The sequence below is a fragment of the Ostrinia furnacalis genome, unplaced genomic scaffold (genome assembly GCF_004193835.3).
Source record: "Ostrinia furnacalis isolate ACB-3 unplaced genomic scaffold, ASM419383v2 OfSCF5175, whole genome shotgun sequence".
Classification (NCBI taxonomy): Eukaryota; Metazoa; Arthropoda; class Insecta; order Lepidoptera; family Crambidae; genus Ostrinia; species Ostrinia furnacalis.
Window position 1 is genome coordinate 95,210 of NW_021135414.1, and position 21,552 is coordinate 116,761.

Genomic DNA, 21,552 nt, shown 5'->3' on the forward strand with positions numbered 1-21,552 from the left:
GAAGAGTCCTTGAAAATGAATTAAGAAGTACCTATTTAAATAACTTAACTATTGAACTCTATTTAATTTAAGCTACGTCTTGAAGAGAAAACACAAATATAGGTACGATTGGCTAACAAGGATCTTAATATCTGGATTTCTTAATTTGGACTCTTCTGAGAGACCAAATGAGATAATTTAAATCGATTTTTATCGTTTATGACGACTGAGAGGAGTGAGAGGATTTGTAACTTAACTATATGGGCTTTTGCCAAAAATAGATAGCATCAAGATGGGATTTGAAAGAAATTGGCTAAAATATCCACACTAAAGCTCGGAGAAAACTACTTTTATCAAATACTAGCTGACCCGGCGAACTTTGTTCCGCCTTAATGGCAATAAATAAGCAGACTTTTTTTTTATTTCGAACGGGATAAAAAGTATCCTATGTCCTTCTCCTGGCTCTAAACTACCTCCCTGACAATTTTCAGCTAAATCGGTTCAGCCGTTCTTGAGTTATAAGCGAAGTAACTAACACGACTTTCTTTTATATATATAGATAAATAAGTAGTACCTACAGCCTACATTAGAACTTATCTTGTCAGTTAAAAGTCCACCAGTGACCAATGTTACAATCATGTTAACTGTTTAAAATATTGCGCAGTTCCCAAAACATTTATAAATTACTAGCTGACCCGGCGAACTTCGTACCGCCTTAGCGTAGAGATTTTCTTAATATTTTTTTCCGTAAGAACCATCCTTGGACTTCCACAAACATTTAAAAAAAAGAATTATCGAAATCGGTTCAGCCGTTCACACGTGATGCCGTGACAACGCGAAACGGGTTTCATTTTTATATATATAGACTTACTTTCAGACAAATATTTGCGAGTAATTTGCTTACGAAGCGAAGAAGTTAAATAATTCACTCATTTTGTTGCCGTAACCGTGACGATTTGAGTTTCGGTCTCGTTCCCTGCCTGTCGATGCCATTAGGGGCGCTCAAACAATTTAATTGATTACTAATTACTTGTTATAACAAGATTATTATTCATTGTAGATCGGCTTCAATTAAATTGACTATTAAAATAACAAGGTTACACACAGTTTTGTTGCAAAATCGCGCTAATTTCAACTGATACTGGCTGGGCCTAGCGTCACTATCGTCCAAGATCCTATGATCCTTAGTCTCATCATCATCATTAAGTCACCATTGGAGGATAACGTCTGTCTAATTACCGTGGCAAATGCAGAATTTGACCTACACTTTCCACACTGACCACTGAGGTCAGACGGGTTGGGGAGGCCAGACGGTTTGGGGAGGGTTTCAAAACAAGAATAGTTATTATATCGGGATACGTACCCTAGCCATTTTCGTGGCGCAAGTAACTTTGCCGAAATATCGAAAAGTCTATCAAGTCTAGCCTGTCTAGTTGCCTCAAATACATGGTGGAACTCCTATTTAATTATTACGTAGTCATTCTATCGTTACTGCTACAAAAGCTTAAAACTTTATCAGTCGTCGGTCTACCATTACGGCGCTTTCCCTGAAATTTTCCACGGGTTGACAACCCTGTCGTTTACCTGAAACTGAAACGGGAACGGACAGTAGTCGGCCCGGACACGGCTCGGTGTCAGCCCTAGACACCCTTCCATTAGCCGGGGGCAGACAGGTGTCCCCCGGCGCGACGCCTACGTCTGTGGGGTGACCATGCTTTGAGTATGTTTGGGATATATTAACAGCCCTGTCGTTTTATCAACGGACACGGACACAAGTCGGCCCGGACACGGCTCGGTGTCAGCCCTAGACACCCTTCCATTAGCCGCGGGTGCAAACAGGTGTCCCTCGTTTTGACGCCTGTGTCGTGACTGGTTTGCGAGGTTTGCGAATCCTTGCGATCTTTAAATTGTTTAAATTGACGTAAAACTCATGGTGAGCACAAGTGTAGCAACTTTTCTAACCTATGTACTTGAAAGATACGCGGGTAACTAATATTACATGAAAGCTGTATAATAAATAAAACTGACAATCAAATTCAAAAATTAAAATCTCGTCTGAAATGGTTGAGCTGCAACTATGGCTAACAGCAACTAACATTAAGTTTATTTCATGGTGTTTATATCCTCATTGTTCACTCTCCCCAATAAGAACTCTACAGCGAATATTAACTATAACTAAGTTTACCATGTCCTAATTTCCCCTAACTCATGGTGGCCCTACACCAGCCCTTTTTCGGGTGAATCGCAACTTTGGAAAATACAAAAAGTCCGCTGCGATGAGGCATCGCCCACGGAATATTATACATATTATAGGGAATGGTTAGTCTCGTTTGGAAGGTAAATTGAATGAAAGCAGCATAGACAAAAAGCGTAGACTTACCTATTTTAATATTTCGGGCGAAGGTAGAGTCAGAGATCAAAGTCACTTTATTATTTGTAAAGAAAGGGATAGGTTTGGTTTGGACCCCATGCAAAGCTTATCATCATAAATATCAACTAATAGTGCTACTTACTGTATTTGCGCTCATCAGTTTGACGCCACTGTGGAGTGACAGGATTTCCAGTGGTGACCAAACTGGTGGTAAGAGAGTGCCTAACAAACATGGGAGTCTTCCTCAGATCATAGAAAGAGAATAGATATGAAGTCGCGCGTAACTACAACGAGAACCAGTGTCCCCACATTTCCCCCACCACAGCTCCCACACACACATTCAACTGTGTAAAAACAAGCGACTGAGAGTCTACGACAACATGTGCAACCGGCTTAAAAGTACTGTGATTGGCCAGAAGGCGTGCCTTATGGCCAATCAATGGCCGCGTGACGTGACGCACACTTTGANTCGCTCGGCTGGTACGTTGTGGTCACAGTTCTAACCTAACCTAAACCAATAATTATGAATAGGACCGATTCGTTTCTGGAACTTGACTGAATGACTGGAGCGGGACTCTGGCTTCGCTCGCTCGGCTGGTGCGTCGTGGTCACAGTTCTAACCTAACCTAAACCAATAATTATGAATAGGACCGATTCGTTTCTGGAACTTGACTGAATGACTGGAGCAGGACTCAGGCTTCGCTCGCTCGGCTGGTGCGTTGTGGTCACAGTTCTAACCTAACCTAAACCAATAATTATGAATAGGACCGATTCGTTTCTGGAACTTGACTGAATGACTGGAGCGGGACTCAAGTATACGTGCTAATGCCAACAAACTTGAACTTTAATATATCGTCAAAGAAAGAAATCTAAACAAAAAAGATTGACTTTGAATAAAAGTGTAAAATATGGTTATGTTTAGAAAATCTAGGAGAACAAATAAAAGTATAATAGATGTTTATTGCTAATGACATTATGAAGTTGAATGATTCGGAATTAAGAACATTAGAGACAGAGTAGTTAGGAATTGTGATTGTTAGGATGAAAAATTTTAGGAACAACATTTTCGGACTTCCAATTTTCGGAGTTGAAAATTTAGGTGAACTTTGGCGCACCCAACTGGGGTGTACTGTGTGAGATGATTGACAAAAAAATTCTATCAAAAATTGAGAACATGTGAACGTTTTCATATCTGAACACTTTCTCTATAGAACTAAAAGTATATTTTATCATACTAAATTAACCCTGCTGAGAATTGAATCCTGACACTGTGCCAAAACTACAAGGTTAACCGACGATCTGGTGAAGGTCGCGGGAAGTGCCTATAGGTACGGACAGCCAGGACCGATCGTTGTGGAAATCCTTGGAGGAGGCTTTGCCTAGGAGAGGACGTCATTTGGCTGAAACGAACGAACTGTGCCGAAAATGATCGCATTCGCAATAAACCATTCTAACGAGGTTGGTTACAATGCTTATTGATTTTCATTTCAGTTGAATTTACACCTCTAAAAATTAAAGAATTAAAAATGACGATCGTCGATCAAAAGGATCGTAAATCTGCTGCACCACGGAATCAAAACCCGGTCTCTAATCAGACATTCTTGATGACACTCGCGATTTGTGAGGAGCGTTCTTTTAGATTGAGACTTTAAAATGCAATATTTCATTTTTGGTGTCAAAAAAGAAAACTTTTTTCATTAAAATTAGTGCTTACTTGATGAAAGCAGTTCAAGGCATGATTAAAAGTAAAACAAATGAAAGAGAAACCGTTGCAAAAAAATTATTACGCCCGTATTCACAGACATTACTATGAGATCTCACAGTGCGCGTGGACGCACAGGGTGACACACGAACCAATCACAGAGCTCTGTTCAATGCTGTGCGTTCGATTTGCTGTTGTGAATACGTGCGTTAGCGCGAACCGACGTGGACATCCTATGGCTGAAAGCCTGAAATGATGATAGTATCTAATCAAATAGATATGCCCTAAGCAGGTTCTTGTTGAAACTGGGGTGAACTGGGTTCTGTATAATCCGATGTACAGTCAACAACACATGCGACTATAGTTACAAAATCGATTGAAACTAGAATAGACGCTACAGGCATAGCTTGATGTGCTGTCTGATTAAGGAAGCCATGTTTCGTAGCCTGACAGTAATCGTCGGCCTTCGATAACGCCTGATATACGGCGTCAAAGGCCCGATACACCCCTCAATTTACGCGCACGCGAACGCGTAATAACGCGCTGCAGGCGCAGTTAAAGTTGGTAAAGTAGACTTGGTCTGGATGAGGAATGTCAGACATCCTTCTTGTTCTTAAATTCAAATTCAAATGATTTATTTCTTAAAATATGGTACAGTGATAAGGTCTTAACTATTGCAATAATCATATTTTGCCATGTGGCATAGAAATGTCAGATGAATGTTTTATGAGATATTAAATTAATTTTAAAATTCTTCTTCTCCTCTTCCACGTTTGCCATGTCAGACGTCCTTAGGTCTGATATTTCAGCTTTGTCTGACAAAAATAACATGGCGACGAACTTTGCTACAAAATTATGTAAGGTTAGAAAATGTAGAGCCACTCTGTAAATGATTGGATACTGGTTGGATAAGTAAAGATAATCGCTGTCTGAGTTTCTTGCGCTGCTTCTTCTCAGCACTGGCCCATTTATTGTCCCGAAGCAATGGTAGGGTTAGTACTGGGACGTGTAAAAGTGCTTTTTAAAAGCCTATTTGCAAAAATAAATGAGTTTTATAAGTTTTTTTACGACAATTAAGTATTTGGGTAGTTGACACTTCTAACCGACAACAAGAAGCGCAACTTGTCTATAGAAAACATTGTAAGACTTTATTTGCTTTGAATTCAAAAAATATTATTAATTGAGTTGGCGAACAAATAACGTCATAGATTCCTCTATAATATGGGGTAATGACATTTGGCTAGTTCATAAAAAATATAGCAATGGCTAGGTGGAGTCAAATTTCCGGTTTTTAGATTTGAAAAGTACCCCATTAGACCCACGCCATAAACAAAACAGCAGACCTTCTGTGCCTACCGTCGTTATGTCATTACCAAGAACACCCTTTACTCGTAAACCTCCCTTCTTTACGACTGCTTTATGATCTACCCCCCATGGTATGGCTGCAAGAGACATTACTGAAGATTCATTAAAGTGCGGAGGCGGTAGGTACTATGCAGTAGCCAGGGGAGGCCGGTGTTGATCGATAATCAAAACTGGTAATGACGGTCAGGAGGCTGGTTCATTTGGCCCCTCATCGGCTTGAAGTTGTACATCATTTAATATTAAAATTCAAATCATATGCACTAAAGACACCCCAGGACACTTTTGTTTAAATCTAAAAATGGCTCTTCTTTTTTTCTTTCTTTCCAAAATTTTCCCCATGTTCTGCTGAATTTGCTTTTCAGTCTGTGATGGTACTGAGGTTTTAATATTAAAATTATAACCTTTTGAATCAAGCTTTGAGCATCGTTTCATAAAATCGCTCCATTCATCGGTCCAATTGATCAATGTCGACGCCTATAGCGATTGATAAAGTCTTGACACCAATTTTGTGATTACAAGTACAACCACAGAATAATAATAAGTACTAGGTACGTACAGAAGTTTTACATCGCCAAGGTATTTAAAAAAATGTATGCTCAATGTCATTAACAGTATGGTGTAATTTAGCCTGTCTCAAGAGTCAAGCACCATTTTGTTGACAAACGTCAGTGATCGGCACTGCGCCGAAGCTATAGGGCTGACTTCGGTAAAATGATGTGACGTGAGGTGCCAAACTGCGGAAAATGGCAGAAGAAATACATGATGTAGCATGAATTATCATGAATAATATTAACTACTTATTTACTTCTCAGTGTCTTCTTGAGGCAACTTAAAAAAGTACATTCTGTGTTTATATTATTATTTAGGCAGTTAAAAATATTTAGCACAGTATTTAGTACACCATTTTCTTTATTTTCTTCCATCATACACTAGAATACGCGTGCGTGTGTCAATGTTCGCTCGTATGTAATCTATACTTATAATAAATCTGTAGAGAGGTCAATTCTGTACATGGAATATATTTTCAAAATAACTATCAGGGGGTGATTAGTGATCGATACTGATGCCAAAAATGCAATCAGTAAAATTTTTGTCTGTCTGTCTGTCTNTTTTCACGCGTCAGTGGATATCGGAAGAAATAAAATACATTGCGCAGTAGTTACGCATGACATAAAGTGGTTGCTAACTAAATCGTCAATGTACAACGTGTTTGAATTTTTATCACCACTAATTTCGATATCGCAGTAAATGTCACGGCACTGAATTCGTTCGTAAAAATGTTTAGTTTTTTTTATTTATAAGCAAAATACCAATGGATTTGCAATACTTACATGTGGTAAATGACTACATTGTTCCTGTAGTTCTTCGTTTCACTTATGTTATTGCACGTTACGACGCATTATCCAACAATATCGGAGAACATTTCCTCAGTACGACTGAATCGCGACTAACCTGGCGTCACGGGCGATGTTCGTTTCTGGGCATATCGCGGAGACACGCGCCACGCCCCCGTTTCACATCTATTCCCTTCTATGATCTGAGGAGTCTTCCTACCGCTTCAGCGTTCAGTTGGCGCCACTATCTTAGCTAGCAATGACACTACTTTACAGTAGCGCCAACTGGAAAACGCAAAACCAAACCATTTCAAAGCTACTAAAAGCCGAATTTTATAGCCAATTGAAAACTGTTTCGATTCTCAGTGTTTGTGCGGTTTGTGTACTTTAATAGAGCAAAACAACNTGCGCGTGGCACGACACTGGGTTACTGATTTTTTCATATAAATCTAATATACCTACTCGAAGCATAGACATTGCAAAATAGGCATTTTATTAAATATCACGTGAGATTAGGGGGGTGGGGAAGGGGGTCAGGCAAAATCTCACCAAATCTCACCAAGGGGGGCGGGGGGGTTGAAAAATGGCCAAAATTGTCTCACGTAATTTATGGACGCCCCCTAAATTCAAATTCAAATTCAAATGATTTATTTCTTAAAATATGGTACAGTGATAAGGTCTTAACTATTGCAATAAAGGTCCATCATATTTTGCCATGTGGCATAGAAATGTCGTAATTAATGTTTTATGAGATATTAAATTAATTTTAAAATTCTTCTTCTCCTCTTCCACGTTTGCCATGTCAGACGTCCTTAGGTCTGATATTTCAGCTTAGAATGTCTGACAAAAATAACATGGCGACGAACTTTGCTACACAATTAAGGTTAGAAAATGTAGAGCCATTCTGTAAATTATTGGATACTGGTTGGATAAGTAAGACAATCGCTGACTGAGTTTCTTGCGCTGCTTCTTCTCAGCACTGGCCCATTTATTGTCCCGAAGCAGTGGTAGGGTTAATACTGGGACGTGTAAAAGTGATTTTTAAAAGCCTTTTTGCAAAAATATACAAATAACGTCATAGGTTCCTCTATCTATGGGGTAATGACATTTGGCTAGTTCATAAAAAATATAGCAATGGCTAGGTGGAGTCAAATTTCCGGTTTTTAGATTTTAAGTACCCCATTACACCCACGCCATAAACAAAACAGCGGACCTTCTGTGCCTACCGTCGTTATGTCATTACCAAGAACACCCTTTACTCGTAAACCTCCCTTCTTTACGACTGCTTTATGATCTACCCCCCAAGGTATGGCTGCAAGAGACATTACTGAAGTTTCATTAAAGTGCGGAGGCAGTAGGTACTATGCAGTAGCCAGGGGAGGGGTTGATCGGCAATCAAAACTGGTAATGACGGTCAGGAGGCTGGTTCATTTGGCCCCTCATCGGCTTGAAGTTGTACATTTAATATTAAAATTCAAATAATATGCCCTAAAAACACCCCAGGAAACTTTTGACTTCAGTTCTTAACTGCAGGCGGCTATATACTTATCTCCTTCCTAAAACACTTTAGCTAACATAGTAATCATTTTTCTTTTATTTTGTGCCAATTAAACTACTTTAGACCAATATCAGCATAGGTAAATAACTTTTGTTTAAATCTAAAAATAGCTCTTCTTTTTTTCTTTCTTTCCAAATTTTTCCCCATGTTCTGCTGAATTTGCTTTTAAGTCTGTGAGGGTACTAATTAAAATTTAAGCCTTTTGAATCAAGCTTTGAGCATCGTCGTTTCATAAAATCGTTCCTTTCATTGGTATTGGATCCATGTCAGACGCCTATAGCGATTGATAAAGTTTTGACACCAATTTTGTGATTTTAAAAGTACAACCCACACGATGTAAACTTAATCTCAAAACTTGCAACATGACGAGACAAACCACGTATATCGTGGGAAATCGCTCGAAGGCAACCACAAATAAATGTCGTTTATCAACTCGATTCGCTTTCGAATCGCTGCATTACGTCAAATCGCATCGTTCTCGCGACACGCGCATGATCGCGGGCCGCGGCGTTATCGCGCGCCAGCGGCGACGGCTCATGATCACACACAGGGCTGTCAAATTGGATTCAAAGTCAAAGTTTCTTTATTTGTAGAGGTTATTTAAATAGTACTTATAAATCGTCAAATATGTTGCTCTTAATGAGCCTCTACATGTCTCCTAATCTCTTTACCCTACCAGCGCTTCGAGACTAACATTTGGCAAGTGCTGAGAAGAAGCGCCGATTTCTAATATGTAGTAACCCTTGGTACATCAAGCTAAACGCTCTGGCATCTTATTTGGTTATGGTAAGCGTGATTTGCAACAAAAATGTAGAGTCTGATATACTTAGGTCATTTTCAGGGCAGGGATATCGCTTGCTCTAGCACCACTTCGCGACAAGATGGTCGGCCGGTGCTAAAGAAACGGAATAATTTTGAAAGTGGTGATAGAAACAACGAGACAACTCGATCTTATACACGGCAGCACGTCAAGATAAACTCAGAGAATACCTACATAGATACCTACTTATTGTAGTCGTTTTAGGTGGTTTTTTAGAACCAAAATTTATATTCTGATGTATGCTAAAAACATTATAAGCTCGCGTATACATAGGTCTGTCTTTTTCAGCCTGAAACTTGACTATGCCACAACACAACCAATGAAATTGTGGCATCCCTGATCCCATATCAGCATTCAGGCCGATCCCGATTTTATGGCCTTATTGACTCCCTTAGGACTGATCCCGCCATTTCCGGCAATTGAGCCGACTCTATCGTTTTTAGATTTCTTTTATTCGGTAGAGTCAACCCCGAGAATCCCGAAATGCAGGGTATCAATAAATAAAATATCCAGCCCGCGGCTTTGCTTGGATTTGGGTTGTTTTCAGTAGATATTGGGCGCGAACCATCGCTAAAGTAAATCTCTATTATTAAAAGTGAGTTTTTATTTCCATTTTCACATTTATTGAAAGTGAAACTAACGAAAAGTAATTTAAAAAAATATATGTCTGTAACTGAGGTTTTTTACTCATAAGTTACAGACATAGAGCAAAGTAATATAGTTACAGACATCTTAAATAATGGCAAAGATTTTTAATGTAATCATTTTCATACAAGAATAAGTCGATAATCTTTAGTCTTTCAGTTTACCTTTACTTTCATAAAGATACATAATTGTTTAGGATGCCTAACAGCTTGTTTAGCGAACACAAAGATTTCTTCGAAACTTAATTTGAAGAGTTAGCGAGTCTGAGGGACTAAAGGCAGTTTAATTGTCCCCTGGGGCCACCCGACGCCGAACTTTAACATCTAGAGTCAGTCACACAAAATTAACAACATTCGATGACAAAAGTCGTTAATTTTTAATAAGTTTGCACGGGACTATTCCCACCTCTTGTTCCCACCGCTGCAACTCCTGTGTAGCCAGGATCTACAGCTTGACCGGCAATAAAGACCCAACCAGTGTAGACCCACTTTTTCTCGTAGGTAAATGTTTGTTTGTACGCTTTCTCTTAAAAATGTATTATCTTCTCTGAGGACAAAAATACAAGCAAAGATATCTTGGCAAGCACGAGACTCGCTCATAAAGTGGAACTTCCTTAGCAATATTTGCTCCCTTCCGCGCCATGAACCCGTAACTCGTCGCATTCGCGCCATTTCACGCCATTCCACCGCAGCCTGAAGAATACAGACACACCATAACTACGTATAAAGTTCCATGTTTTACCCTAGAAATTAGCAAATTGGCTCGAGAACTTCATATAGAGGTAAAAAAAACTTCAACAACCCCAAGATTTGTCGGTCCTATGATGGTTGGAACATTATCAGGGAAAACTTATTATCTACTCTACGAGTTTTTGTGCAGTTTTGGAACCACCTTATTAAATAGGCAAAAACATTGTTTGTTTATTTAGGCACACATGGAGCAACAAAGAAATCATGATATAACTGTTTTATGACTTGTAAAGTATAGCACAGCCTCATTTTAAGACATTTTTATAGAGCTAGCTGTTTTCTCTGTGCTTTGCATTTTGATTTACCTAAGTGCCACCGTTGTTTGCAGATAGGCAATTTGAACTGTCCTTAGCAAATGGACGGAAACTTTCCAGTATATTGACATAATATCCCCTGGCGACAACAGAACGGTGGAAGTAAGTTATGATGAGTGTAGGATTAACTTCGTGACAATTTTATATCATCAGAGATGTGTTGAATCGTGTCTAAGTGGTCTGTGCTGTGATGGGACCAACTTGGCTCGGAGGTTTGGGGAAAATATAGACCCAGGTTGGAATCCAGTAACTGCTTCTGCTTACCTACTTTACTTGGGAAAAATGCTGACATTTTAATTCTAAAAATGGTAATGGTACGTTGACAGACTATCGTCACTTTTTATCAATATTTGACCGGGAGAAGATGCAGTCTAGGATGTTAAAGATGCAACGATTAAAAAGTGCTTAGATTCACTTTTGAAACCCAGATCATAGTGTAATGAAGACTAAACCCTTGAAAAGGAGGCTGACAATAGTGACTGAGTTTCTTGCGCTGCTTCTTCTCAGCACTGGCCCAGTTATTGTCCCGAAGCAGTGGTAGGGTTTAATACTGGGGCGTGTAAATGTGCTTTTTAAAAGCCTATTTGCAAAAATAAGTTTTTTTACATCAACAGAGCTAAGCTCAGTTTCCAGCTGGTTTCTAGTTCTAGTACAGAACCTACTGAATTTAAGGTTAAAAGAATTTTTTTCAATATTATTTTCACCCCGATTATCACATCTAAACAGACAAACGTCCGTAAGTATTCACAAACGATGCTTGCTCAAGTGAAGCAGCAAATTGAACGCACAACTTTGAATAGAGCTCTGTGATTGGTTCGTGTGTCACCCTGTGCGTCCACGCGCACTGTGAGACCTCATAGTAATGTTTGTGAATACGGGCGAAAGTCACAGCAAAAACCAACGAATACGATGTGCTCCGTGCAATGTATTCACGCGGCCGTTCCCGAACTCATTTACTATGAATAGTTCGTTCCCCCAGCCTGAAAGTTTTCACATTAGCTGGGCTCAAAGGAAGCAAATAACTTTAAGTCGATACGGGGGCTGGTAATTGATAAACTGGCAACGGAGTAGTAGTACATTTAGTAAACATTTCAAGCTAAACTGTGGCCTCCTATGTACTTATAATTTGCAACAAAAATTTATAGTAAAGCACATAATGCTGTCATTTGTACTTCATCATCTCAGCCACAGGACGTCCACTGCTGAACATAGGCCTCCCCCAATGACTTCCACCTCGCATGGTTGGTACCGACGTCTGTATCTGTACACTTACTTAGTTCTAAAAGAAACATTCGGAATTATGGCTTTGTAAACTTTGTAAAGGTTAAGCTCACCGGGAACACAGACACTAGATTCGACTTTAAGTGCATCGCATTACACCACATTCTATTAGGTTTTCCTCCATCACTGATGTAATACTCGAATCTGACATTACACGCGAATGCACCCGATGAGGGTGCACCTAAAAAAAACAACTAAAAATCCATTTGTATCTGCCCCGAAACTTGGAAAAATAAACAGAACAGGAAGGCAACTAAATATAACTAGCGATATAACCCTATCAGTTACGGGACTATTCCCACCTCTCGTTCCCACCACTGCAACTCCTGTGTAGCCAGGATCTACAGCTTGACCGCCAATAAAACCCAACCAATGAAGGTCAAGTTTGTCCCGGGGGAAAGTTAAACTGTCATTGGACCCGCAACGAAATTAACCCTATCAGTTAGGCGGACATAGCTACCGCCCACTTTATCCTTTCCATTTGATAAAATTAAAAAGGATGAATCCAATTAGACCCCTCACGTGTAAAATTCCCATTTTACAGTAATATCGGACAGTAATTGTAATGAATTCGGTCCATTTTGTCCCGATGGGGTTCGCTATCAATCTGCGGGTAGGCAGCGTACGGTGCAGTGAGGGTAAAAACGTAACGTATGGTACAGTAATAATAAAAGCAGAGGCAGTGGTTCCCAATCTATACATGGACTCTTGCAAATCTAAGTCGTGTAGCTATTTATTTATTTATTTATTATTTATTTATTGACAAAGATCTACCAACAACACAACTATTTAATTAATTATAATAGCTATTTATATTTAATTATAATTTTATGACATAATGCAAAGAAGGAACAGTGCTTCTAAGCACAGAAGTGATCTGTGGTATACCAAAGTGTGCAAAAAAAGTCAAAAATTAGTTGCTTAAAGCTTTTACACTATCCTTGTCTTCCAGATGGTTACTAACCAGCTAGTTTTATTGTCTTTTTTAATAAACAGTTGATGAGTTGACAATAAAAATGCATACTTTGTAAAAGGTAGGTATTTGCATTCCAACATTAACAGCAGTATATCAACAGTATAAATAAAGTGAACCATCAGAACCAAATTGTTTTAGAACCGCGTGCCACTGCAGCCATTCCGGGAATTTACGGCGTCCGCCATTACCCGTAAATATGACGCTGATTTATAATCTGCGCACTTCGCGGGCACCGCTCGGTGGAAAAATGCGAATAAAAGCATTTAACTGATTTAAGGCAGGCTGTGCTGCGCAAAATTGGATGCTTTGAATACTTTCTAGCAAGAAATTATATAGAAAGAAACTTCCTACACCCCATTCCGTATTTTTCAGGCAGGCTGTCCAAAGAGATCGCTTCCTGGCCTACCCAAATTGTGTCATTCCAATTTTTCCCCAAAATCACATCAAATGTCCACCAAAATAACATGTTAGATAGACATCTTCTGACAAATCTGACAGCCCATAAAGCTGGACACCATCATAGTTTTAGCCAGATAAAACAGACTCTAGGAGAGAAACCCTTGCGTCGCAACACTTTACTGCACACTACACCTATTCAAGTACCAAATCTCTCTTTTTTTTCCAGGAGTGAGCAGTCCTACAACCGCACAGTGCAATCAGTATCCTCGGTGGATGCTCTGGCAGTCCCCTGGAGCGCGGTGGAGGCGCGACTGGCTTTACCCTCGGCTCTTGGAGTAGCCGGCATTCCTGCACTGGTCCTGACCTCGCCTACTGGCAGCGTGCTAACTGTCAATGGAAGGACGCATCTAGCTGCTGATCCTCTAGGACTGGTGAGTAAAAACGTCCTATAAACGCACAGTGAAGTCTGTTTCCTTGGTGGACGCATTAGCTGTCCCCTAGAGCGCGGTGGAGGCACGACTGGCGCTACCCTCGGCCCTTGGAGTAGCTGGTATCCCTGCACTGGTCCTGACCTCGCCTACTGGTAGCGTGCTGACTGTCAATGGAAGGACGCATCTGGCTGCTGATCCTCTAGGATTGGTGAGTAAAACGTCCTATAACCGCACAGTGCAGTCTGTTTCCTTGGTGGACGCATTAGCTGTGTCCTGGAACGCAGTAAAGGCACTACCCTCGACCCTTGGAGTAGCTGGTATCCCTGCACTGGTCCTGACCTCGCCTACTGGCAGCGTGCTGACTGTCAATGGAAGGACGCATCTGGCTGCTGATCCTTTAGGACTGGTGAGTAAAACGTCCTATAACCGCACAGTGCAGTCTGTTTCCTTGGTGGACGCATTGGCTGTGCCCTGGAGCGCAGTAAAGACAAGGCTGGCGCTACCCTCGGCCCTTGGAGTCGCCGGCATCCCTGCACTGGTCCTGACCTCGCCCACTGGCAGCGTGCTGACTGTCAATGGAAGGACGCATCTGGCTGATGATCCTTTAGGACTGGTGAGTAATTTTAAAAACGTCCTACAACTGCGCAGTGCAGTCGGTGCCCTCAGTGAATGCTCTGGCAGTCTGGAGGACGCGCCCTCTCTAATTTAACAAAAGAAAATGGAGGATTATGCCTAAACAATCCCCACGCTGGCCAAAAGGATTGGGGTGGTCTAATTTTCGCATAGGTATTTGGTCTCAAGCACTTCTGACCTCCACGGAAAGATCGGGGGTGGTCCTTAAGATTAATCTAAGGGGTGGTCCTATTCTACCCTACAGGGGCTACAGGTGCCACACGGCTAGACACATTATTATCTCTTTGGTGTTTTCCGCAGAACTTCCCGTGGGCGGCGCGGCCGGTGTCGGTGCTGACGGAGCAGGCGCTGCTGAAGATGGCTCGACACGCCGCGCTCGTGCTCTTCGTCGGTCAGTAGCTTTAAACCTCTTTTAACTACCTACCTACCTGTTTAAATTTTACCCGGGACCAACTTGACCTTCTGTAATATTTGTGATAAGGTGGAGGATGTTCAACACATCCTAGTAGAGTGTGTGAAATTTAAAAAGGAAAGAGACTTAATCCTGCGAAAGTTTCACATCAACGCGTACGATGTAGGAGGTTTTCTTAATATTTTAGCTAACCCAACAAGCAAAGCTGCAAGATTTGTGGTGGATATGGTTTCGCAGGATTAAATTTCTTTCTAAATAGTGAATGTTATTGTAAGCTTAGGTTAAGATTCGATGGGACTGACATGTTCTCAAACAAAAGTCCCTAAATAAAAACAGATTAAAAAAAAAAAAAAAAAAACTTGACCTTCACTGGTTGAGTTTTTATTGGCGGTCAAGTTGTAGATTCTGGTTACACAGGAGTTGCAGCGGTAAGAACTAGAGGTGGGAAAGTCCTGTATACATACCTTTTTACCTCTTTATCTGGACTAACCCTTAACAAACAGATACATTTTTGATTGGACTTTAAATCCCTAACTTATTCTCTGGTTGTATTTACCAAGCTGTAGAGCTACTTAGACAAAGCTCTAGTTTAAGTACAAGTAGTGGGAATTGGGTTATCAGTAAACAGTGTACTAAGTATTACTTATTCTGTGGTGATGCTTATGTGATAAGTACTCTAGTTTGTGATGCCCTTCTAGAAGAAAGATAACTTATCTACCTACTTAGGCAAAACTTTTAACATAAAACTTCTTGTTATGGTCTTTAATTCCCATGTCTCTTCCCCAGACGACGAGGACTCCGAGATCGAATTCGCCGAGTCAGTGCTCACACCATCCGCCGAATCGTACTACGAGGAGTGCAGCATCCAGTACCCAGGCTTCTGCCCCTACCAAAACTCTTCCGACGACGAAACCATGGACTTTGACTACCCCACCTCCAAACATTCCCGCGTCAAAAAGAAATCTTTCAAGCACGTCATGTTCTACATTGGGATAGACGGGACAGACAGCGCTGACATGCTGAGAGAGCACATCGGTCTTGATGACGCTGTCCCGCTCTTAACTGCCATAGACTTCCCCAAGCAGAGGATGGTGACCATGAACTATGGAGACGAGATTACCACGGATTCTGTGCAGAATTTCGTCGATGCGTACCTTAGTGGTAACGCGGACTTCAAGCCTTTGAAGCCATATAGTGAAAAATGTTAGAGGACTGATGATTGTTTGTAGCGAGTACGTTTTTCCATAGAGATTAATAAATTTGGATCATTTTGTATGATTAAGTAATTTGGTTTTGAATTAAGATACGATGTATTGATTGTATTTCTGAAATGAAATTACAGTTGTTTACGTTGATTAAACTCGCTACGAAACGAAATAAAATATGTTTAAATCAGACTTTTATAAAATAGTTTCATTCATTGTTAGTAGAGAGTAGAGAATAGCGTAATTTTTTGTATTACAGACCAAATACATTTTAGATTTGAGATATTGTTTTATTTATTGTATAAGGCTATAAAATGTTTTATTCTAGTGACTTGGTAGTAGGTACCTATAACCACGAACCAAAACTATTTGGAAATGAGTTTTCAATCAAAATCGATATAGTGCAAAGTTGGGCTGGGTAGAAATTTTCCAATTTTCATTAATAAATTAAAATAAAAAAATAACTAACCTCTAAAAGTTTTTGTATTGACCCCAAAATAATTCCTATTGGTTAGTAGCATATTTTTGTTTCCCTCCATTTATTGTTTGGATAAGGCATTGGTTGAAATGTTGCGAGTGTTGCGACAGATGGCGCTAGTCCTCTGTTTAAAGTGATTTGATTGGCCATTTATAAAGTTCTGGCAACTTGAGACCAATCAAGTCATTGTTGCAAAAACACTTCAAAGCAACCGCAACTGAAGCTTTTTTTTCACAATTATTTAAATTTAACTGTGAAAATACTCAAATCAGACTTCTCCGAACAATAAAGTGATGATGTGAAATGAAATTAGTGAGTGACATCATTGAACCTTAGTGCTCGTGAAAAACGTATCTCCAAGGGTTCAAAGGGATATCAAACCGGTTCCATCATCGTGTCTGGACTCCGTACAATATCTGCTGAAAGCAATCCATGATTTGTCCTACAGGTTAGTGGCTAATTTGTAACTTTTGTATTAGTTATTCCATTAAAAACGTTAGTTCATCCGAAACTTATACGCGGGAAAAAGCCGCAATGCGGACGCTTGCATTTACCTTTAGTTGGTTATAAAATCACGCGGTTAGAAACCGCGGCGGTTTAGCCGTAATACGGACTCGACCTAATAATAATAATAAAACACAGTTTGCTTAAAAATTGAATTTGAAAATCCTTCTAGCGTAGTCGGGTGAAAAGAACGCATCTTGATTCTCTTACATCTACTAGGAAATATTGCCTATAGGACCGGGGACTGCGACCAACGCTACCTTCATACCTACCTAATTTAAATCGGTCCAGTAGTTAACAGAGTTGGTTTCTCAACAATATCTTTAAACAAATAAAATTAGTCGTAGTAGTAATCGTTGCATTACCAAAAATAAAAACTTAATGAACGCAGCCGTGGTACTTTACCATAGACAAATGGCGGGAAATAGAATGATGTCATTCATTCGTTGAATTAATCAAATCTTAATCGATTCTCAAAAGTGAGTGTTCAATTGAAAATTTTGTGTAAAATTCTCATGAAAATACTTTGCATTACAGAACATTTCAAACCGAATTAAATAATTTCACATTGTGTTGAAATAGGAAATGATATTTTTATTCATTATTCGTCCTTATCGAAAAAAATATTTTCGAAAAATATTTCAATTGCCATATCGATTTAACTTAACTCGATTATGGTGCACAACACTAATATTGACGCCGGTCGACGACGCCATTTGTGAAATAAAATTGTNCATACATGAGTTTACCTTCTGTTATATTTTGTGGTACGGTACAGTGTGGTACAGTAATAACAAAAGCAGAGGTAGTGGTTCCCAATCTATACATGGACTCTTGCAAATCTAAGTCGTGTAACTACCATTATCTGATTTATAATTATAATTTTATGACATAATGCAAAGAAGGAACAGTGCTTACCTATCTAAGCACAGAAGTGATGTGTGGGATACCTACTTAAGTGTGCCAAAAAATCAAGTATTAGTTGCTTAAAGCTTTCGCAATATCCTTGTATTCCAGATGGTTACTAACCAGGTAGTTTTACTGTTTTTTTTTTTAATAAACAGTTGACAATAAAAATGTATACTTTGTAAAAGGTATTTGCATTCCAACATTAATAGCAGTATATCAACAGATAAAGCAGCGGTTCCCAAACTTGTTTTGTCTACTGCCCACTTTGAGAATAAATTCTTTTTAGCGCCCCCATTTGTAGTCGAGTGTCGAGTGCTCAGTCGGTGTCTAAGAGTCCTCCTAGTAGATGACGCCTCCCAAGCCTCTACACAACGTCTCGATTTTTTTTCTGGGTCTCTTACCGCCCCCCTTTAAGCCTGCAGCGCCCACAAGGGGGCGTTATCGCCCATTTTGGGAAAGACTGGTATAAAGTGAACCATCAGAACCAAATTGTTTTAGAACCGCGTGCCACTGCAACCATTCCGGGAATTTACGGCGTCCGCCATTACCCGTAAATATGACGCTGATTTATAATCTGCGCACTTCGCGGGCACCGCTCGGTGGAAAAATGCGAATAAAAGCATTAAACTGATTTAAGGCAGGCTGTGCTGCGCAAAATTGGACGCTTTGAATACTTTCTAGCAAGAAATTATATAGAAAGAAACTTCCTACACTCCATTCCGTATTTTTCAAGCAGGCTGTCCAAAGAGATCGCTTCCTGGCCTACCCAAATTGTGTCATTCCAATTTTTCCCCAAAATCACATCAAATGTCCACCAAAATAACATGCTAAATAGACATCTTCTGACAGCCCATAAAGTTGGACACCATCATAGTTTTAGCCAGACAAAACAGACTCTAGGAGAGAAACCCTTGCGCCGCAACACTTTACTGCACACTACACCTATTCAAGTACCAAATCTCTCTTCTTTTCCAGGAGTGAGCAGTCCTACAACCGCACAGTACAGTCCGTATCATCAGTAGATGCTCTGGCTGTCCCCTGGAGCGCGGTGGAGGCAAGACTGGCTCTACCCTCGGCTCTTGGAGTAGCCGGCATCCCTGCACTGGTCCTGACCTCGCCTACTGGCAGTGTGCTAACTGTCAATGGAAGGACGCATCTCGCTGCTGATCCTTTAGGACTGGTGAGTAAAATCGTCCTATAACCGCACAGTGCAGTCTTTTCCTTGGTGGACGCATTAGCTGTGCCCTGGAGCGCAGTAAAGGCGCGGCTGGCGCTACCCTCGGCTCTTGGAGTTGCCGGCATCCCTGCACTGGTCCTGATCTCGCCTACTGGCAGCGTGCTGACTGTCAATGGAAGGACTCATCTGGCTGCTGATACTCTAGGACTGGTGAGTCTAAAACTAAACCTTCATTTTCCATCTTTGTTTTAATTGGGACATTTACCCGAAAAGTTGGACACAAATGACCTTATAAATGCAGGAAGACGCTGCTTGCAGGCTGCTTCCAATCGGTCAATCTTGAAATCTTTTGGGTTGTGTACAGTAGTGGACCTACTGTGATTAAAATGATGATGATGATTTGGAATTTGTGCACTCATATATCTATCAAAGCGCTGATAACCACTGCAGTAAACCAGTTCTTGAGCGGAGCTTTGTAACGTGACTCCAGCCTATAGATGGACTAGTGGACTAACGATTTAAAGGTCGCTGGCAAAAGCTGGATGCAACAAATCAAAACAGAGCAAAAGTCTATGTCTAGAAGTTGACTGTAGGCAGATTATTATTTGTAAATAAGTACTGAAACGAAAGACTGTTTATTTCTTATAAATTATACATTGGATATTGTCCGCAGAACTTCCCATGGGCGGCGCGGCCGGTGTCGGTGCTGACGGAGCAGGCGCTGCTGAAGATGGCTCGACACGCCGCGCTCGTGCTGTTCGTCGGTCAGTAGCTTTCAACCTCTTTTAACTACCTACCTACCTGTTTAACTTTCCCCGGGACCACCAACTTAACCTTCACTGGTTGGGTTTTTATTGGCGGCCAAGCTGTAGATCCTGGCTACACAGGAGTTGCAGCGGTAAGAACTAAAGGTGGGAATAGTCCTGTATACATACCTTTTTACCTCTTTATCTGGTCTAACCCTTAACAAACAGATTGAGCCCTTAACAAGCTGTAGAGCTACTTATACGAAGCTCTAGGCTCTAGTTTACAAATAGTGAGAATTGGGTTGTCAGTAAACAGTGTAGGTATATACTAATACTTATTCTGTGGTGATGCTAAGGTGATAAGTACTCTAGTTTGTGATGCCTTTCTAGAAGAAAGATAACTTAATTTACCTACCTACTTATAAAAAACTTTTAACATAAAACTTCTTGATATGGTCTTTAATTCCCACGTGTCTCTTCCCCAGACGACGAGGACTCCGAGATCGAATTCGCCGAGTCAGTGCTCACACCATCCGCCGAATCGTACTACGAGGAGTGCAGCATCCAGTACCCAGGCTTCTGCCCCTACCAGAACTCCTCCGACGACGAAACCATGGACTTCGACTACCCCACCTCCAAACATTCCCGCGTCAAAAAGAAATCTTTCAAGCACGTCATGTTCTACATTGGGATAGACGGGACAGACAGCGCTGACATGCTGAGAGAGCACATCGGTCTTGATGACGCTGTCCCGCTCTTAACTGCCATAGACTTCCCCAAGCAGAGGATGGTGACCATGAACTATGGAGACGAGATTACCACGGATTCTGTGCAGAATTTCGTCGATGCGTACCTTAGTGGTAACGCGGACTTCAAGCCTTTGAAGCCATATAGTGAAAAATGTTAGAGGACTGATGATTGTTTGTAGCGAGTACGTTTTTCCATAGATATGAATAAATGATATTGGATCATTTTGTATGATTAAGTAATTTGGATTCTAATTATGACACGCTGTATTGATTGTATTTCTGAAATGAAGTTACAGTTGTTTACGTGGATTCGTGTTATTAAAATAAAAACTCGCTACGAAACGAAATAAAATATGTTTAAATCAGACTTTTATAAAATAGTTTCATTCATTGTTAGTAGAGAGTAGAGAATAGCGTAATTTTTTGTATTACAGACCAAATACATTTTAGATTTGAGATATTGTTTTATTTATTGTATAAAATAAAGGCTATAATAATATTTTATTCTAGTGACTTGATAGTAGGAAATCCAAATCGATATAGTGCAAAGTGGGCTGGGTAGAAATTTTCAGTAATTAATAAAATAAAAAAATAACTACCCTCTATAAAGTTTTTGTATTGACCCCTAAATAATTCCTATTGGTTAGTAGCATATTTTTGTTTCCCTCCATTTAATGTTTGGATACGGCATTGGTTGAAATGTTGCGACAGATGGCGCTAGTCCACTGTTTAAAGTGATTTGATTGGCCATTATTAAAGTTCTGGCAACTTGAGAGACCAATCAAAGCATTGTTGTAAAAACACTTCAAAGCAAC

The 21,552-nt window shown here is 40.3% G+C and overlaps 2 protein-coding genes across 2 annotated transcripts; both read left to right on the plus strand.

Moving 5' to 3' along the window:
* Positions 1 to 12,956: 12,956 nt before the first annotated feature.
* On the plus strand, positions 12,957 to 16,462 carry LOC114360802 (nucleoredoxin-like). The gene is made up of 5 exons (XM_028315599.1): positions 12,957 to 13,000; positions 13,720 to 13,924; positions 13,995 to 14,537; positions 14,858 to 14,948; positions 15,756 to 16,462. The coding sequence occupies exons 1-5, from the start codon at positions 12,957 to 12,959 to the stop codon at positions 16,175 to 16,177; spliced, it is 1,305 nt and encodes a 434-aa protein (XP_028171400.1). The 3' UTR covers positions 16,178 to 16,462.
* Positions 16,463 to 17,084: 622 nt separating this feature from the next.
* Positions 17,085 to 21,286, plus strand: LOC114360803 (nucleoredoxin-like). The gene is made up of 4 exons (XM_028315600.1): positions 17,085 to 17,100; positions 18,950 to 19,245; positions 19,916 to 20,006; positions 20,474 to 21,286. The coding sequence occupies exons 1-4, from the start codon at positions 17,085 to 17,087 to the stop codon at positions 20,893 to 20,895; spliced, it is 825 nt and encodes a 274-aa protein (XP_028171401.1). The 3' UTR covers positions 20,896 to 21,286.
* The last annotated feature ends 266 nt before the right edge of the window (positions 21,287 to 21,552 follow it).